Consider the following 15,030-nt stretch of genomic DNA (forward strand, 5'->3'; position numbering starts at 1 on the left):
AGTAAAACAGATACACCAAGCAACAGCACACGTACTCTTCCAGGTCACCCCCCCTTTAGGTGTGAAGATCTTGGCTGCACCGGAGACAAACCAGAAGAGGGCATCAATGTGAAAGGCAAAGCAAAAAATAATTCAAAAACCAAAGCCTGATTTATAATTTATCATCCAGAAGTCTACCCATTGACTAATACGCTGTCCAGTCAAAAGGTTCGACCTTTGTGCCCACACAACCTAGAGCAGGCATTCCCAACCACGGTCCTCAAGGCACACCAACAGTGCAGGTTTTAGTGATATCCAGGCTTCAGCACAGATGGTTTAATCAGAATCACCTCAGGTACTAATTAAGTCACCTGTGCTCAAGCCTGGATATCACTAAAACCTGTACTGTTAGTGTGCCTTGAGGACCGTGGTTGGGAATGCCTGACCTAGAATAAAACAGACATTAGCTGCTTGAACCAGCAATTAAGGCAAAAAAAATATTTAACAAGCAGGACCAGAAATCCGATCCTTCGCAATCCTGTCCGGTTAAGGCCAAATCCACATTTGATCCAGTTTCCATCCACCCAGCAATTAAATCATACACGCGCACGCTTCTCACAGCATAGAGCAAACCTTGGTGCCCGGTAAAGGAGTAGAGAATAAGTTATCAACAGCTGAACGCAAAGCATTACAAGACTTATCCCGCTACGAAGACATCACTATATGGGCCACTGATAAAGGGGGAGGTATAGTCATACAAAATATTGAGGATTACAAAAAAGAAGTGTACTGACAACTCTCTGATGAATCTGTCTACAGTCGGTTGGACCAAGATCCCACTCTACAGGAAGGGGCGTCCCAAGTTACATTATTTTGACCACCAGCTAAAAGCCAGAGAAACCACTGTATGCAGTATGAACAACAGGTAGAAGGGCTGGGAGTGTCTCAATAAAATTTGCAGGTAGGCTGGCACATGTATCTGAAGCAATGCTGACTGCATCCCACAGCTGCTGAAGAGTGCATGATTTTGGGTGTACATGATTTGCAAGGATAGATTCACAACCAAATCAGTTGAGTGCGCCTTTCACATGGATTACTGGTCCAGAAAATGCTATGAAAACATCCCCAAGACCGATGGTTCCCAAAATGTATGCGTAGCACCCTGGGGTGCAACAGAACAGTTGCAGGAGTGCCCTGAGCTGGGGGTCCAGGACCAATTAAAATTATTTATGGTAAGTGAAATATGCAAAACAAGTTCTTGTGGCTTCCAATCATAAAATGTGTAGACAAACATAAGCAAATCGTATACCTGGTCCAGAAAATGCTATGAAAACATCCCCCAGACCGATGGTTCCCAAAATGTATGCTTAGCACCCTGGGGTGCATCAGAACAGTTGCAGGAGTGCCCTGAGCTGGGGGTCCAGGACCAATTCAAATTATTTATGGTAAGTGAAATATGCAAAACAAGTTCTTGTGGCTTCCAATCATAAAATGTGTAGACAAACATAAGCAAATCATATACCTCTCAATATAGCAGAAGTTTAATTCCAGTACTGCCACACAAATTAAAGCCTTTTGAAACAATGCACCTTTGTTAGAATAGGTGAAGTTGCCATCCGTTTGCTTCAGAGCCCCAATATGCAGAAGAGTTTTAGACACACGAGGTACCATACAGGTTCATTTTGATGGCGAGCTGCTCCACTGTAGCATGTCTGTTGTCCCTCACGGCCCTATTTTTGAAGCAGATGTTCACCTCTCACATCAATGGCACATGGTGCTCTGCAGTTTCCACGTCAGTTATTTACAATGGTGGCATTTGTCCAGTCACAATACACCTTGAGCACAGCAGCACACAAACATTTCCCAATCTGCGCTCTTTCAGAAAAACTACCACCCTTAATAGCAGATAATCAACCCACACCTTATTTAAATGAAAACTAATCACATACAAATCTAGCAAAAGTCTTGTTGGTAATAGCATGGGACGAGACCACAATTACAGGTTGGTTGTCCCATTAAGCATAATGTCCCATCTCACAGGATAACCTGAAGCCCGACCACACCATGCATTAAATTACTCCCCTCAACTGTCATTAGTGTTGCTTGGCTCTCCAGACTGGCTGCTCTCCCCCTTCACAGTGTCCATGCTGCTTTCTTCCCCAGCTTTGGGATGCTTGAGGCCAGGCTGGCAGCGTGTCCTAGTAGCCACCACAATCTATTTTTTTTTTATGTTTGATAAACCTGGGAGGACACAGGCTAGAGTGTTGTTTCGTGCAACACCAGAATCCCCATTGCATACTAATAAGATTTAAGGTGCACACTGTACAATTTTTTTGACCAATTTTGTGGAAAGACATTTCCCTTGAACCCAGTGTCCTGGATGAAAGATCTAGCTACAGTTTATAAGCTCTTTTTGAAAGCTATCCAAAATGAGCTGCATGCAAAATTGACGAACAACCTTGATAAACAATTGGCAGGTATGCGCATCATCATTCGTCGCAAACGCAGCTAAAGATATTTTAAACAATTTCATTCAGAATGGCCGAAATTGGCTAAAAAAGTTGGTCAAAAAAATTGTACAGTGTATATGCACCTTTACAGACTAGCACAGCAAGAGAGAAGAACATTGGTCTGTTACTCATCAATTCCTCTTGGAGAACATGCCTGGAAAGTAATGGCTTCCATGGCAAATCCAATTTGAAAAAGCCCTAGATTGGTCTAGCACGAAGACATTATCAATTCCAACAACTGCATAATAAGCAGTAGTGTTGATCTTGTGCATTTGTAATGTATTAGGGAAAATGTACTTTCTTAATACAGTATATGCTTTACTTGTTTAATTGAAGGGCAGATATAAACACACACACGTTTTACTTTCAAATTGCATAATCTAAAGTGATTATGAAAGCATTTTGTGAAGCCATAAAACTACCAGACACTTATTACAAATGGTAACAAAGGAGTCACATAATTGGGTGCATCCACTTTTACAACTACAACAGATGTCGCTAAATAGTATCACATCTGCAGAGGGACAAGCCTTTAATTATACACTTTGCAATGGACCCATCCATTTTGCAAAAAGTAAAATAAATGTTTGTTGCTTCACCATCTGTAGAATATTTGTAATGTACATCTGTAGTAAACTGAATCTTTACTGAAATTAAATCGTTAACTGGCTCATTAAATCAAATGAGCTGGACTTTGATAAAATACTTGGCCGACAAACTATTCTGGCTGAAGGGCTTGTATGTGTTCTGTATGTGTGTACTTACACATTACCAAATTAAATGCAACACATACAGGAGCCCAGTTAGAGTTGGAAGTCCTGAAATATTTGGACATCATTGAATACCCCCCTAAATGATAAACGCTGACAAATTTACGCCAAGCATTCAGACAATCATTTAAAACCTTATGTTCTTAAACTTGTACATCAAGATGCAGTGGGTTTTGACCTTTGTAGGCAGGATTCAGCCAACACCTGTAACATAGTAGAGCTGGCATTGCCCTTAAGTCAGGAATGCTTACTTATCTTCCTTGACATGAAAAAAAGCTTAAAATGGGTTGTACTGGCTATAAATAATGTTGTGTTTATATTTGATCTCAGGGGAGACATTTCCAATTCAATCCTAGGTCCTGGCTCCCTATAAAGGTCCATTGGCAAAACCATTTAGTATTTGCTACCCAGTCCATCTGAGGAGATATGATGAAGTTTCTCTGGGAAGGCCTGAATGTACCCAGTTATATACAAGTTTTTTTGGGGGGGCTAAATAATAAAAGTTTCCTACCCCCCTAGTGACATGTTGGGATTTGGGGGGATACCAAAATATGGAAAATTCTGACATAAAGGTACAGAATTAACACATCCTGCTTTACGCTCATCCAGAGTCTTCGGATTGGTTACAACTCTGCCATACCATATTGACAGAATATTCCTGTTCCTGTGCTAGATACGGAGGCTGACTTCAATATATAAAAAGCTTTCAAAACTGTGTCTCAGTGCACATCCTATTGCTTTTCACATGTCTAAGTGGTAAAAAAAAACATCAACATACACTGCCTTCTCCTTGTGAACATCTAATTTTGTCTGTCAAAGCGCAAGTTGATTATTTTAAAGAAAAACTGTATATGGACAGAATTTTGGTATGTATGTGCAATACAGAAGGAGCAATATCTTACTCGATAAACAAAAAAACATAAACAAGTTTCAAACTCGAAGGCCAAACGTTTGGTATAATTTTAGCCAAGGTTTTTGTTTTTGTTACATTAATAGGTTTTAAATATTAATTGCTTGAATATATCATACTGGTCTACTCCCGAGTTTGAGGCAGTTCTCCAAAGGTTCTGGGAGCAGATAACACTCCCACGGAAGTGGATGTTGCAGGAATGTGAAGCAATTTGCTGTAAATCACATCATCATACCATAGCACACCAGCAGTGTAAAGTTGATCGTAAAAAAATAGATAAGGATGCATTGACCTTCTTTAATACATTTTTACACACATGCACTAAGTAGTGAATGTGTGTAAAAATGTATTAAAGAAGATCAATGCATCCTTATCGATTTTTTTACGATCAACTTTACACTGCAGGTGTGCTATGGTATGATGATGTGATTTACAGCAAATTGCAGGGAGTCAAAACTATAGAAAGCTCTAAAAAAAAACGATATGGGGGGTTGGATCGATTTTACAAAAAAATAGGACTTATTTGGTATTATTAAAACATTTTTCACTTTCAGTTGGTCATACACTGAGCGCTAATTTTCATTCACCACCCTGTTTGTCTTTCTCCAAGTGCTTCGAGGTAATCTGCTGGATGTGTGCCTTTTTGGTGTTTTGTTCAGCTGCACAGTGTATTTAATTGCGCACCTATCATTGTCAAAATTCTGTTTCCAATCCTATTAAAACATGGGTACATGGAAAATAATGTATTTAAAACCAAAAATATGTAGACACTCAGTGGATGTTGAATGCTCAATCCTTAATCTAATCAACGTAGTTTTCTCACTGCTGAAATCATAACCTGGCATGGTTGGTTGATCACCGCTGGAGGTAGATTTTAGATGGTATGGGTCCTCACTATTGTGCGGATAAGTGGATCCAGTCCAGGTGTGCAAAGTCGCAAAAGGCAATGGGCTAGGGACAGGTTTCCCAAAGTTTATCGGCTTAGTATGCAAAAAGGGCAAACTGTGCATATGGCAGTGGTTCCCAAACTGTGTGTCTATGGACACATGCAGGAGTGCCTTGGATTGGTGGTCTCAGGGGCAAATGCAGGATATTCAGAAGGGGGTTTTCAGACAGAGGGGCGGAGAAAAGCACGGAGATGGACACTTAGGTGACCCAGTATATGCCAGGTCAGTTAAAGTATTATAGATAGACCAAATGTATATAAATAAATAAATAAAAAAAAAATATATATATATATATATATATATATATATATATATATATATATATATATATATATATATATATATATATATATATACATACATACATACATACACACACACCTACAGGGGCGTCAACAGCAGTGTAGACCCCTGGGTTTAGCAATGTATTGGGGCACCTACCGATCCTCCAGCGGCAGGGGTGGGAGAAGCTTTGATGTCCCGCGGGTGGTAGGGGGTATTATATCAACCGCTAGGCATGTAGTGCCTGGATCAGTAATTTCCATTAATTACCCCTTTACTGCACAGATGGTGGGAAAAGCGGGCATTGGGCTGAATGAAGGGGCCCTGATACATAACTTCCAGGGTGGTAGAGGAAGTTTAATATGCAGAGGAGGGGTGTATAGTGGAGTGGGCTTATTATTCATAATTTTTTGGTGGGAGGACAGCTTGCTTGACTACAGATATCTCCAGTTCTCAGAAATAGATTTCTTAGATTTTCCTGGAATTAAAAACTAGAGAATCCCACCTACCAAATGGTATTGGGGACTAGGAGATCAGAGTTCAGGAGGCAGAGCAATATGCCAACAAGTATAAATAACTACATACCAGGTGTGTGGAGCTGGAGCAGTAACCAGCTGCTGGAAGGCTGATATCTCTGGTTCTGGGAACAGTAGAGACAAGATACTAGTATTTTTCAAAGAGAGAGAGTCCCAGCTTTTGGAATATACCCTCAGAAAAACTGTAATGGACCCTACACACATGCCAATGTTTGTAGGGTGACCTAGCTGTGCTATGTCGGGCCGTTCTGCTCAGCACACAGAGCTGACTGCCCACACACAGAGCGAGCTGTCAGCGCTGGTGTTCTCCGGTGGGAGAACCCTGCCGATGCCGAGATTGATGGACACTGTTCATCAATCTCGGCCAGCGACAAAGACGCGCATTGCTGTCAATATAGCCCCCATACATACACCGATGTGATGGCATTTTCTAAGCGACTTTGCCAAACTAAGCAAAATCGTTTAGAAAATGCCTTAATATCGGCATGTGTGTAGGCCGTATAAGTCTGACAGAGCCTGAAATATCTGACTGGGAAGACCAATTAACAGGCTTGGATGGGGACCACTGCTTTGAAGTCAGATATCTCTGGTTCCCAAGGGCCTATTTTTAAAATTCTTGTACCCATGGAAAGATGGGACCATCAGCTTTTAGCCTACGGCCCTTAGACTACTGGGGGGGGGGGTTCTGAAACCCCCCATGCGTGCGCTACTGGGTCTAGAGGCAATTGAAATTATTTATGGTCATTGTAAAAGGAAAAAACATTGCTGGTGGGCTACCAATAATAAAGTATGTGGACAAACAGAAGCTAATCCTGTTCCTCACCCATAAATAAACCCATGTGTGACATACAAATCAATTTACAGAATAAGAAACTTTTGGACTAGTGGTGCCATGAAAAAAATTCTGATGCTCTAGGGTGCCGTGATTTTAAAAAGTTTGGGAGCCACTGGCATATGGTATTCCAGATGGTCCAAAGCAGGTTCAGAGTATATGGTAGTGGGAGATCCACTGGTGTGTCCAGACCACGTGCTTCTAAAGTGTTTTGTTTGTTGTGTTATAGACAACTTTATCAAAAGGTGTCTTTTTAGCGCTATCTTCTCTTTGTTTTCTGTGTACCCACCCATAGGGAATTGACTGTTCCCTGAGATAGCACCTTAAGTTAACCCCCACACGGGCACTTGGTTTACCTTGGTAACCTCTTTTAGAGTCAAAACTATAGCCAGCAAGCCAGATGCAGGTCACCACCTGCAACAATCTGGCTGTAGTGTTTATGACAGTTTTTTTTTTTTTTTAGCAGGGCGCTATTCCTTTCCAGTTTTGTAACCTGAAATATAAATCCTGGCTTCTTCCAGAAAACAAGTAATTGAATATTAAAAATACACTTTGCACTGCCTCCTGAGAAGCTGTTGGGTTAGGTTTTTACAACCTTTAGTGTCAATCTTTGTTACCAGCCATCTGCATTACTAGACCGCTGGCTGCAGCTAAGTTGCCCATACACGGAGCCGTTCGCCGGCATCCGTTCTGTACTATGCGATGCGCGATCCTGCGCATCACATAGTACGGTACAAAAAGTATGTGCTGCACATACTTTTTGTACTAGGTACACATCGTATCGGATCGCAGTGCATGCACAATGCATGCACAAGGGATGCGATCCGATACGATGTGTACTTTAAAAGTACAGAACGGACCGCAAAAACGGACCGTGTATGGGGGGCATGAGGGACAAAGTTAAAACTGATAGAAGGGTGATACTGAAGTGAAACATTGTATAATATTGAGGGACAAAGCTGGAAGTGATAAACCGTGAAACCCAACATTCTTTGAAGCACCTGCAAATAAATTCAATTCCATCTTGTGCTAAGAGAGTAGGAAAGTGTTTTTTTTTTTTAAATAGACTTGACCGTTAGTATAAGCTAATTGTCCATGTTGATGGTGTACTGCCACTGGTCATCTATAATTACTACTGCATTGGATTCTTATAGGAGGACAGTCATATCCATGTTACATTTTTCCAGAAAGGGTGATGAGGGATCAGTACAAACTGAGCTCCAAAAGGGCTGTTCCAAACTGTTCTGTTTACTAAAGCATGCGATGTTGGTTGTCAAGGTAGTCACAGGATACTGGGCAACAGTACTGTTTAACAGAAGGGGAAAAAGTAATTACCAAACATCTTATTATGGAAATAAAAAAATCCTGCCTTTTCTCTTTTTTTATGACCCTCTGTCCATTTAAACAGAAATTATAAAAAAAAAAGTAGGTACTTGTTTCCTAGCACGGCGCCCAATCTTTTGATCGTAGTACATCTTATACAATCGCATGCAATATAGCGGCATGTGATTTTTAATTGTACAAGCACCCTGATGGGTACGCGTCCTCCGACCTTTTCATACCCCCACTATCCACGTCGGCGTGGAGTTCATTTTAGATAGTGTGGCGAGACACGGATTACTTTACATGTATTCCGCGTCCCCTCGCCACGCTTCGGGCTTGTATTCCGCGTTGGCTCGCTGCGCTCGCCACACTATCTAAACTCAACTCCACGCCGACGTGGATAGTGGGGGTATGAAAAGGTCGGAGGACGCATACCGCAGCCGCTCGCCATGCTTCGGGTTGGCGTTGATAGTGAGGGTGGCATTGACAATGGGGGTGCATTTAACATTGTAAGCACCCATCAGGGTGCTTTTACAATTAAAAATCGTATCGCATCGCATGCCATTTGCTGGCATGGAATGCTATGTGATATTTCATTGTACAAGCACTCCTGTTAATTTAACATGAATATCGCATCTCACACCAATAAGTATGGTATGCAATGGGCGCCGTGCTAGGAAACAAGTACCAAAAAGTATTTTGTAGACTTTATACTGTAGATGTTATTGTGAGTTAAGTTGCCATTTAAGCATATAAAAATACTGTGAACATTTTTCAGCAGCTGCTATAGTATCAATATATTGAATCAGAATGAATCACAACGTTTAGGTATATAAGCTACAATGCTTTATTTACTCAAATGAAAAAATAACCATACCATCTTAGTTTATGGGTTACTTAGTCCCACGTTCTTCTACTTTACCAGTGTCATCACTGGGATAAACCGGAAACATGCAATGGGTCATAAAGGGTTAACTGTGGCATAATTTTTTTTTAAAACACTGATCTGTTGTAAATCTAGCCCTATGTTTGTTTTATTTGGAAATAAAAAATACGCTCTATTCTCTATTAGCATTATGTGTGGTTTTATATAAGTAATGAAACATTACAAAGAAATAGAATATAATAATTTGAAACAAATTCCCTTTTTACACATTTATGAAGTATATTTTAGTTTCAACAATCAAAAATACGTAAACCGCTGAATGTCAAAAAAAACAACTACAAATTGTTTTATTAGATGCAAGACTAATATCTTGCAGATAAATATTTGTAGATTCTACAGTCAGTCAATCAAGATTTCAGAATAAAATACAAAACAAAGAATCCAAGCATAAAATCCCAATGTCCACAGTAGAAGCTCAGATTACACAAAATCCCCACAGTAGTAGGCAGTTTACACATAATGCCCACAGTGGAAGTGCTGCTTACATAATGCCCGCAATAGTAGTACCAATTATAAATAATGCCCACAGTAGTAGTGCTCCTTAGACTCATGATGCCTACATTAGTAGTGCCATTTACATAATGCCCACAATAGTAGCGCCACTTACACACAATGCCCACAAAAAAAGTGCCGCTTACACATATAATGCCAACAGGAGAAGCGCAGTTTCTGCACATAATTCCTACAAGTAGAATTCTTTATGCACATGGTGCCCACAGTAGTTGCACCATTTCTACATATAATGGCCAAAGTAGTAGCACTGCTTACATATAATGCCCACAGTACTAGCACCCCTTATACATAATGCCCACATTGGTAGCGCCACTTAAATAGTGCTGCTTACACACAACTCCCACAGGATTAGCAGCAATTATGTGCAGAATGCCCACAATACTAGTGCTGTTTATGCATGCCCACAGTAGGACCACATGCACACATCACCCCTTAAACATAATGCCCTACTAATGTGGATTAGTAGTGCCACCTACACACCTAACACCCACACAGACAGACAGACACTTTACTCTCTTTCCCTTAATTTACCCAACAATCCTCCCACTACAACATGGATCACATCCACTGATGCCTTCACAGGGTGGCAGGCAGCAAAAGGACACCAGTAGGGTTGCAGAGCATGGAGAAAGCAGCCTTTCCTTCCTGTCGCATCCCTGCTTTTGTGTCCTCTGCTGTGCCGGTAGTACCTACATTTTGAACCAATTGAGCCTACATGTTCCTAGGTGTTAGAATGGATGAGCTAGCAAACTTAGTTTCTCATAAAAAAAACCCTATGTATTCCTTTTTTTAGGTAGTGTAGGAGCTACGTCTGGGATGTCCTCATGCCCTGCAAGTCAATGCATCAGAGACCTGAATCCTCCACCTAGGCTACCCATGGTTACCAATAAGTCAGACAATAATGTCGGTATAAGTTACAGTCAAACAGCAATTAATGAATATGTTTTTCACTAAACATTAATGAAACTGTTTGTAAACTGTAATCACTGACTACATGTCAAGGCGTAGAACTGCACACCAACAATGATAGTATTTTAAATTCCTTCACAAACTTATTGAGCTGAGCAGATGCCACTGGGGAGCCATGATTGTCCATGACTACAAACGTTGTCAGCAGGAAAGTTTTGACCGACTGAGCTGCTTTTTGTGAGAAAGTATCTAAGCCACTGTGTTTGAGTATTTTGCAGAATTTTGGTGTGGCAGATGGTCTTTGAAAGAATACTGCAGCCGACCTGTGTATGTTACCAATGCATTGCTGCCATGCGCACCAATGTGATCGTGAGCCAGTTAGAGAAAGAGATTGGCATCTCATCAGGACCTATCTACTTTATAAAAAAAGCTTGGTCTGAGCAAGGCTTCTGAACGCTTGGTGCCACATCAGCTGACTTAAGAGCAGAAGGAGGCTGCCACATAAGTTCTGATGTGAGTGTAGTGTGACCAAGCAAGTCATGTAGCTACCGTCACTGAGGACTTGTGCACAATGCCTGCCTAAGGTGCTGGAAGCCATTTCCAGGTGCCTTCCAAGAACTTGCACTCGCAGAGCCCTTCTCCACCAAGACACACCTGCCAACAAACAAGTCCAGGAAAGTGGTGGATTTTGTGGACATAAATGCATCCAGGAACTTGGTCATCCATAGTACAATACAGACCTACAACCTCTTTATGTTCCCTCAAATAAAGTGCATTATGACTGGAAGGTGCAGTGGAGAACTGCATCCAGCATGTAGAAGACACACATGCTTTGGACTGGCTCAGTGCTTCCCCAAGTGATACTTTGCATAGACTCCTGTGGTGAATGCTATGAAAAAAAAAATGTAATTCTCACTTTGTTTGTAAATAATACTTTTTGGGCATATGGAAATTTATTGCACAACTTTGTACAGTGCATCAATAAAGAGTGGTCTAAAAAATAAAATAAAAAATATGTCAAATGTTTACCTTGCGCTAGCCTCTCTAGTCTCTTTCCATGCTCTGGTGGTATAGAATACCTTTGGAGAAAAACAAAAAAGATGAAGATTACAAGAATGCTTTTAAAATGTTTATATAGTTTTGTTACAGATTTGCTAAACAATTAGGAACTGAAATCTTTGTGCTTTGTTTTGTATGAGCAATAACTGATCATTAAAATCTCTACTAAAATAAATATGGTAAATATGTATACAATTTGAAATGTCCACCTCAATCCATATAACCACATTATGTAGGTGCCATGTCTTGATACCCCCTTCTTCTGCACTGGACCCCCTTCATCTGCATACTGCTGGACTAAACCATCTATGTTTCACATGGTCGCTTGCCTTAGGGATAAAAGTAATCTAAAGTCTGTACAGTAGCTTTTCTCCTTTACTCTGCATTTACCATAGAATTTTTACTCCATGCAAATACACAAATAACAGGTTACTTTGTATGCCAGTGTATGGTTAGAAATCTTCATTATTTATTATTTAAATAGAACGAAAATCAAAGTAGAATAAAGTATAGTTTTATTGTATACATGTCATGTAGTACTTTACTACCACTTTAAAAATGTCAGTCTTTAATAGTTGCTTTCTTCTTATTTACATTCAGCCAATGTATTCTTGTTTTGTTTTTTCTAGCATATACAAATAGATAGCTAGACTGAGACCAAACCACACATGTCACATCTCAAAATGTGTTCCCCCAGCAGGCGGGATGCACTGTACTATGCTGAGCTATTTAAAAATGATTTTACCCTTGAATGAAAACAAAGATTCGCCTACAGGAATGTATTTTCATGCATGTGTTCATCAGCTGAATTTTTCTGATGGGAAATCAATGGATTAAACATACTGTAGATGTAGTGTCTCTGCCAAATGAGAAAGTACCTAGAGGATTCTATGCTTGCCTTCTATGGTATACTGTGGGTGAAGAAAAAGCACTAAGGGAAACTGGGATAAAGGAAAGAATGTTTTGCCAAGCAAAAACTTTACAGCCTGGAAAGAAAAGCAATCATCCCTAACTTACTGATGCAGCCAAAGAAAATGGGGGAGCGCCAAGTATTGGTTTGTGTCAAGGAAGTGTTGAGCGCAATGATTATTCTGGAATGGACTGGAGACATCTCTAATGGACTGTTCAATAAATCTTTAGCCAAGTCTTTTTCTTTAACAAACACACAAAAAAGTAAACAGTATTTCAAACAAAGCTTAACCTCCTCATTAAAGACATCAATGTGTATATTAAAAATGATATATATTTTAGGCATATTATTTTTGGTAAAGGCTAGTTTTTGCCATTTGCTAAACCATTTTACCAATAAACAAAGTACCCACAGATCTAGTGGAATGAGCTGTAATTTACCCGGAGCAGTACGGCTCACCATAGAATAAACCTTATGAACCATTTAACAGAGCCACCGCACCAGGGTTTGTTCTGAAGTGGGACAGCCCCATTTGAGAGAGGGAAATCTGACTTGCGGATTTCCTTAGTCTGTTGGACATAGACACGTAGAGCCACAGCAACGTCCAAGGAAAACTCTTCCAGAGTCTCATCCTGCAAGGCTGAAACCATAATCTCTTGGGTTCACTTGAAACCTAGAGACCATTCTAGTTAGGAAACAAAACCTTTTGTGGAGAATTGCCCTATCCAGATGCAACACACCACAAAAGAGCACCCAGGTCTGAGACCTGGCATGCAGAGCAAATAGCCAACAGGAATAGCATTTCACACATAAGCCAGCAGCGCTCCATTGACTCCAGCAGCTCAAAAAGGAGCAGACTGCCGATCCCTAAGGACTAGAGAGAAGTGCCACAGGGCCACTGGAATAGTAAAGAGTGGCTGGCCATGAAGAACTCCCTGCATAAACGTTCTTACATCTGTGAGTGACAATAGCTGGCTCTGAAACAGCAAAGAAAGTGCACACACTTGCACTTTGATTTTTGACAATGTAAGACCTATATCCAGGCCTGATTAGAGAAAAGCCAAAAATGATGAGGTACGAAAAGTGCAGGATCAATGTGACGGGAGGCACACCATGCAGGTGAGATTTCAAGACCTGGTGATTTCAGACCTGGCTGAAGAGGGCTCCCGGGCTTGAAGAATGGTCCTATCTACCTTTATAAGAAGGCTGACATTAGAACCAACTTGTCAAAGCGATGCGGCTCAGGTCCAGAAGAAGGTAGGGACCCTGAGACAGAAGATCAAGGTGGATGTGAAGATGCCATGAAGCATCTATGGAGAAAGCCAGAATATCCCCATACCACAGATGGTGCGGCCAATTAGGAGTCACCAGGCCCCCTTCCCACATGTACTTCTGAATGTCCCGTGGAATTAGGGAAAATAGCAGGAAGGCATACACCAATTGAAATGTTCACAGATCTGTTAGGATCCTGTAGCATTCCTTGTGGATACTCTAAGTCCATGATGCATACATCTCCAGCTGGAAGCTGTGGCACGAAGCCATGAAAGACATCGCTTCAGACAAACACCTGAAAGACATCAGGTTGAAGTGTCCACTTCCCTGACTGCACGTACTGCTGATTTAGAAAGATGGCCTCCCAATTCAGGATGCCATAGATGAAGACCACTGACAGAGCTGGAAGATGCTTCTCCGCATGGAGCAAGATCTGAGTAACCTGCTGCAGGGCACTGGAACTGCTTTGATGTTTGAGATAGGCGACGGCCATAACACTGCCATCCAGAAGTGCTCTATAGATCGCTCTTAGTTCCAAGACATTGATCTGAAGAAGACTCTCCAGTGGGGACCAATGGCCCTGGAAGGACTGGCCCTTGATGACCAGCCCCACCACCTTCACCCCTGAAGACTGGCATCAGTGGTGAGTAATTTCCATTCTGGGAAATATTCTGATGCAGAATACTCGTAAGAGATAGGTGTGGTACTTTTGTGAGACACAACAGAGTGGCCTGCACAATTTGTTGCATGAAGCTCGAGAATTGTATCGGTCCCTGGACCGACTGTGTTAGAGATTGCATCCACAATGGTTCCACCAGTGATGATAGTAGACTAAATGCCGGGCATGCAACCTCACCAGAGCACCTGAGGTGTAGGACACTGAGCTGCTAAGCGATTTACCAGATGCACCATTACTGGAATCAGGTTGGATGGCCATGCGGGCTCGGTTGGAGGAGCCTCCATCTGGGACTACCGTGAAGGGGTCGGGCACATCCGTGGCAAAGTGTGGCATCCTCTGGGTGCGGTGAAATAAGCTGAGCAGGACAACCCTAGCAAGAGCGAGGTTCTGAGGCAACATCTTTTTTACTTGTAGGGCATGGTGTCACAATATCAATAAGTAGCCATACACTTAATAGCTACAGAGTAAGAGACACCAATGGAATGGAAAATCCCACACAACAATCTTACTTAAGCAAAGTGAAAGTGTCTACAGAGTACTCATAGCATGAGCAGGATAATTACCTCTATTGATGGTATAAAGCAACTGCCCACTTATCCACAAGTTTTAGCTGTTCAGCTAAAAGCAGGCAGGAGAACGAGGTATAGGTGGCA

General features: G+C 41.3%; 1 protein-coding gene across 9 annotated transcripts in view; it reads right to left on the reverse strand.

Moving 5' to 3' along the window:
- Positions 1–15,030, reverse strand: part of KDM4C (lysine demethylase 4C) — a 494,625-nt gene that overhangs the window by 405,523 nt on the left and 74,072 nt on the right. For 8 of the 9 annotated variants that reach the window (XR_014474177.1, XR_014474183.1, XM_083185981.1 and 5 more), the window contains exon 6: positions 11,487–11,536. Coding sequence is in view for 7 of the 9 variants with exons in the window: in XM_083185981.1 (XP_083042107.1) it covers positions 11,487–11,536 (50 nt within the window). In the remaining 2 variants the exon portion in view is untranslated. Of the gene's footprint in view, positions 1–10,037; positions 11,347–11,486; positions 11,537–15,030 lie in introns of those variants that run through there. The other variant, XM_083185987.1, reaches the window with a different exon arrangement.

The sequence above is a fragment of the Crinia signifera genome, chromosome 1 (genome assembly GCF_055691185.1).
Source record: "Crinia signifera chromosome 1, ASM5569118v1, whole genome shotgun sequence".
NCBI lineage: Eukaryota > Metazoa > Chordata > Amphibia > Anura > Myobatrachidae > Crinia > Crinia signifera.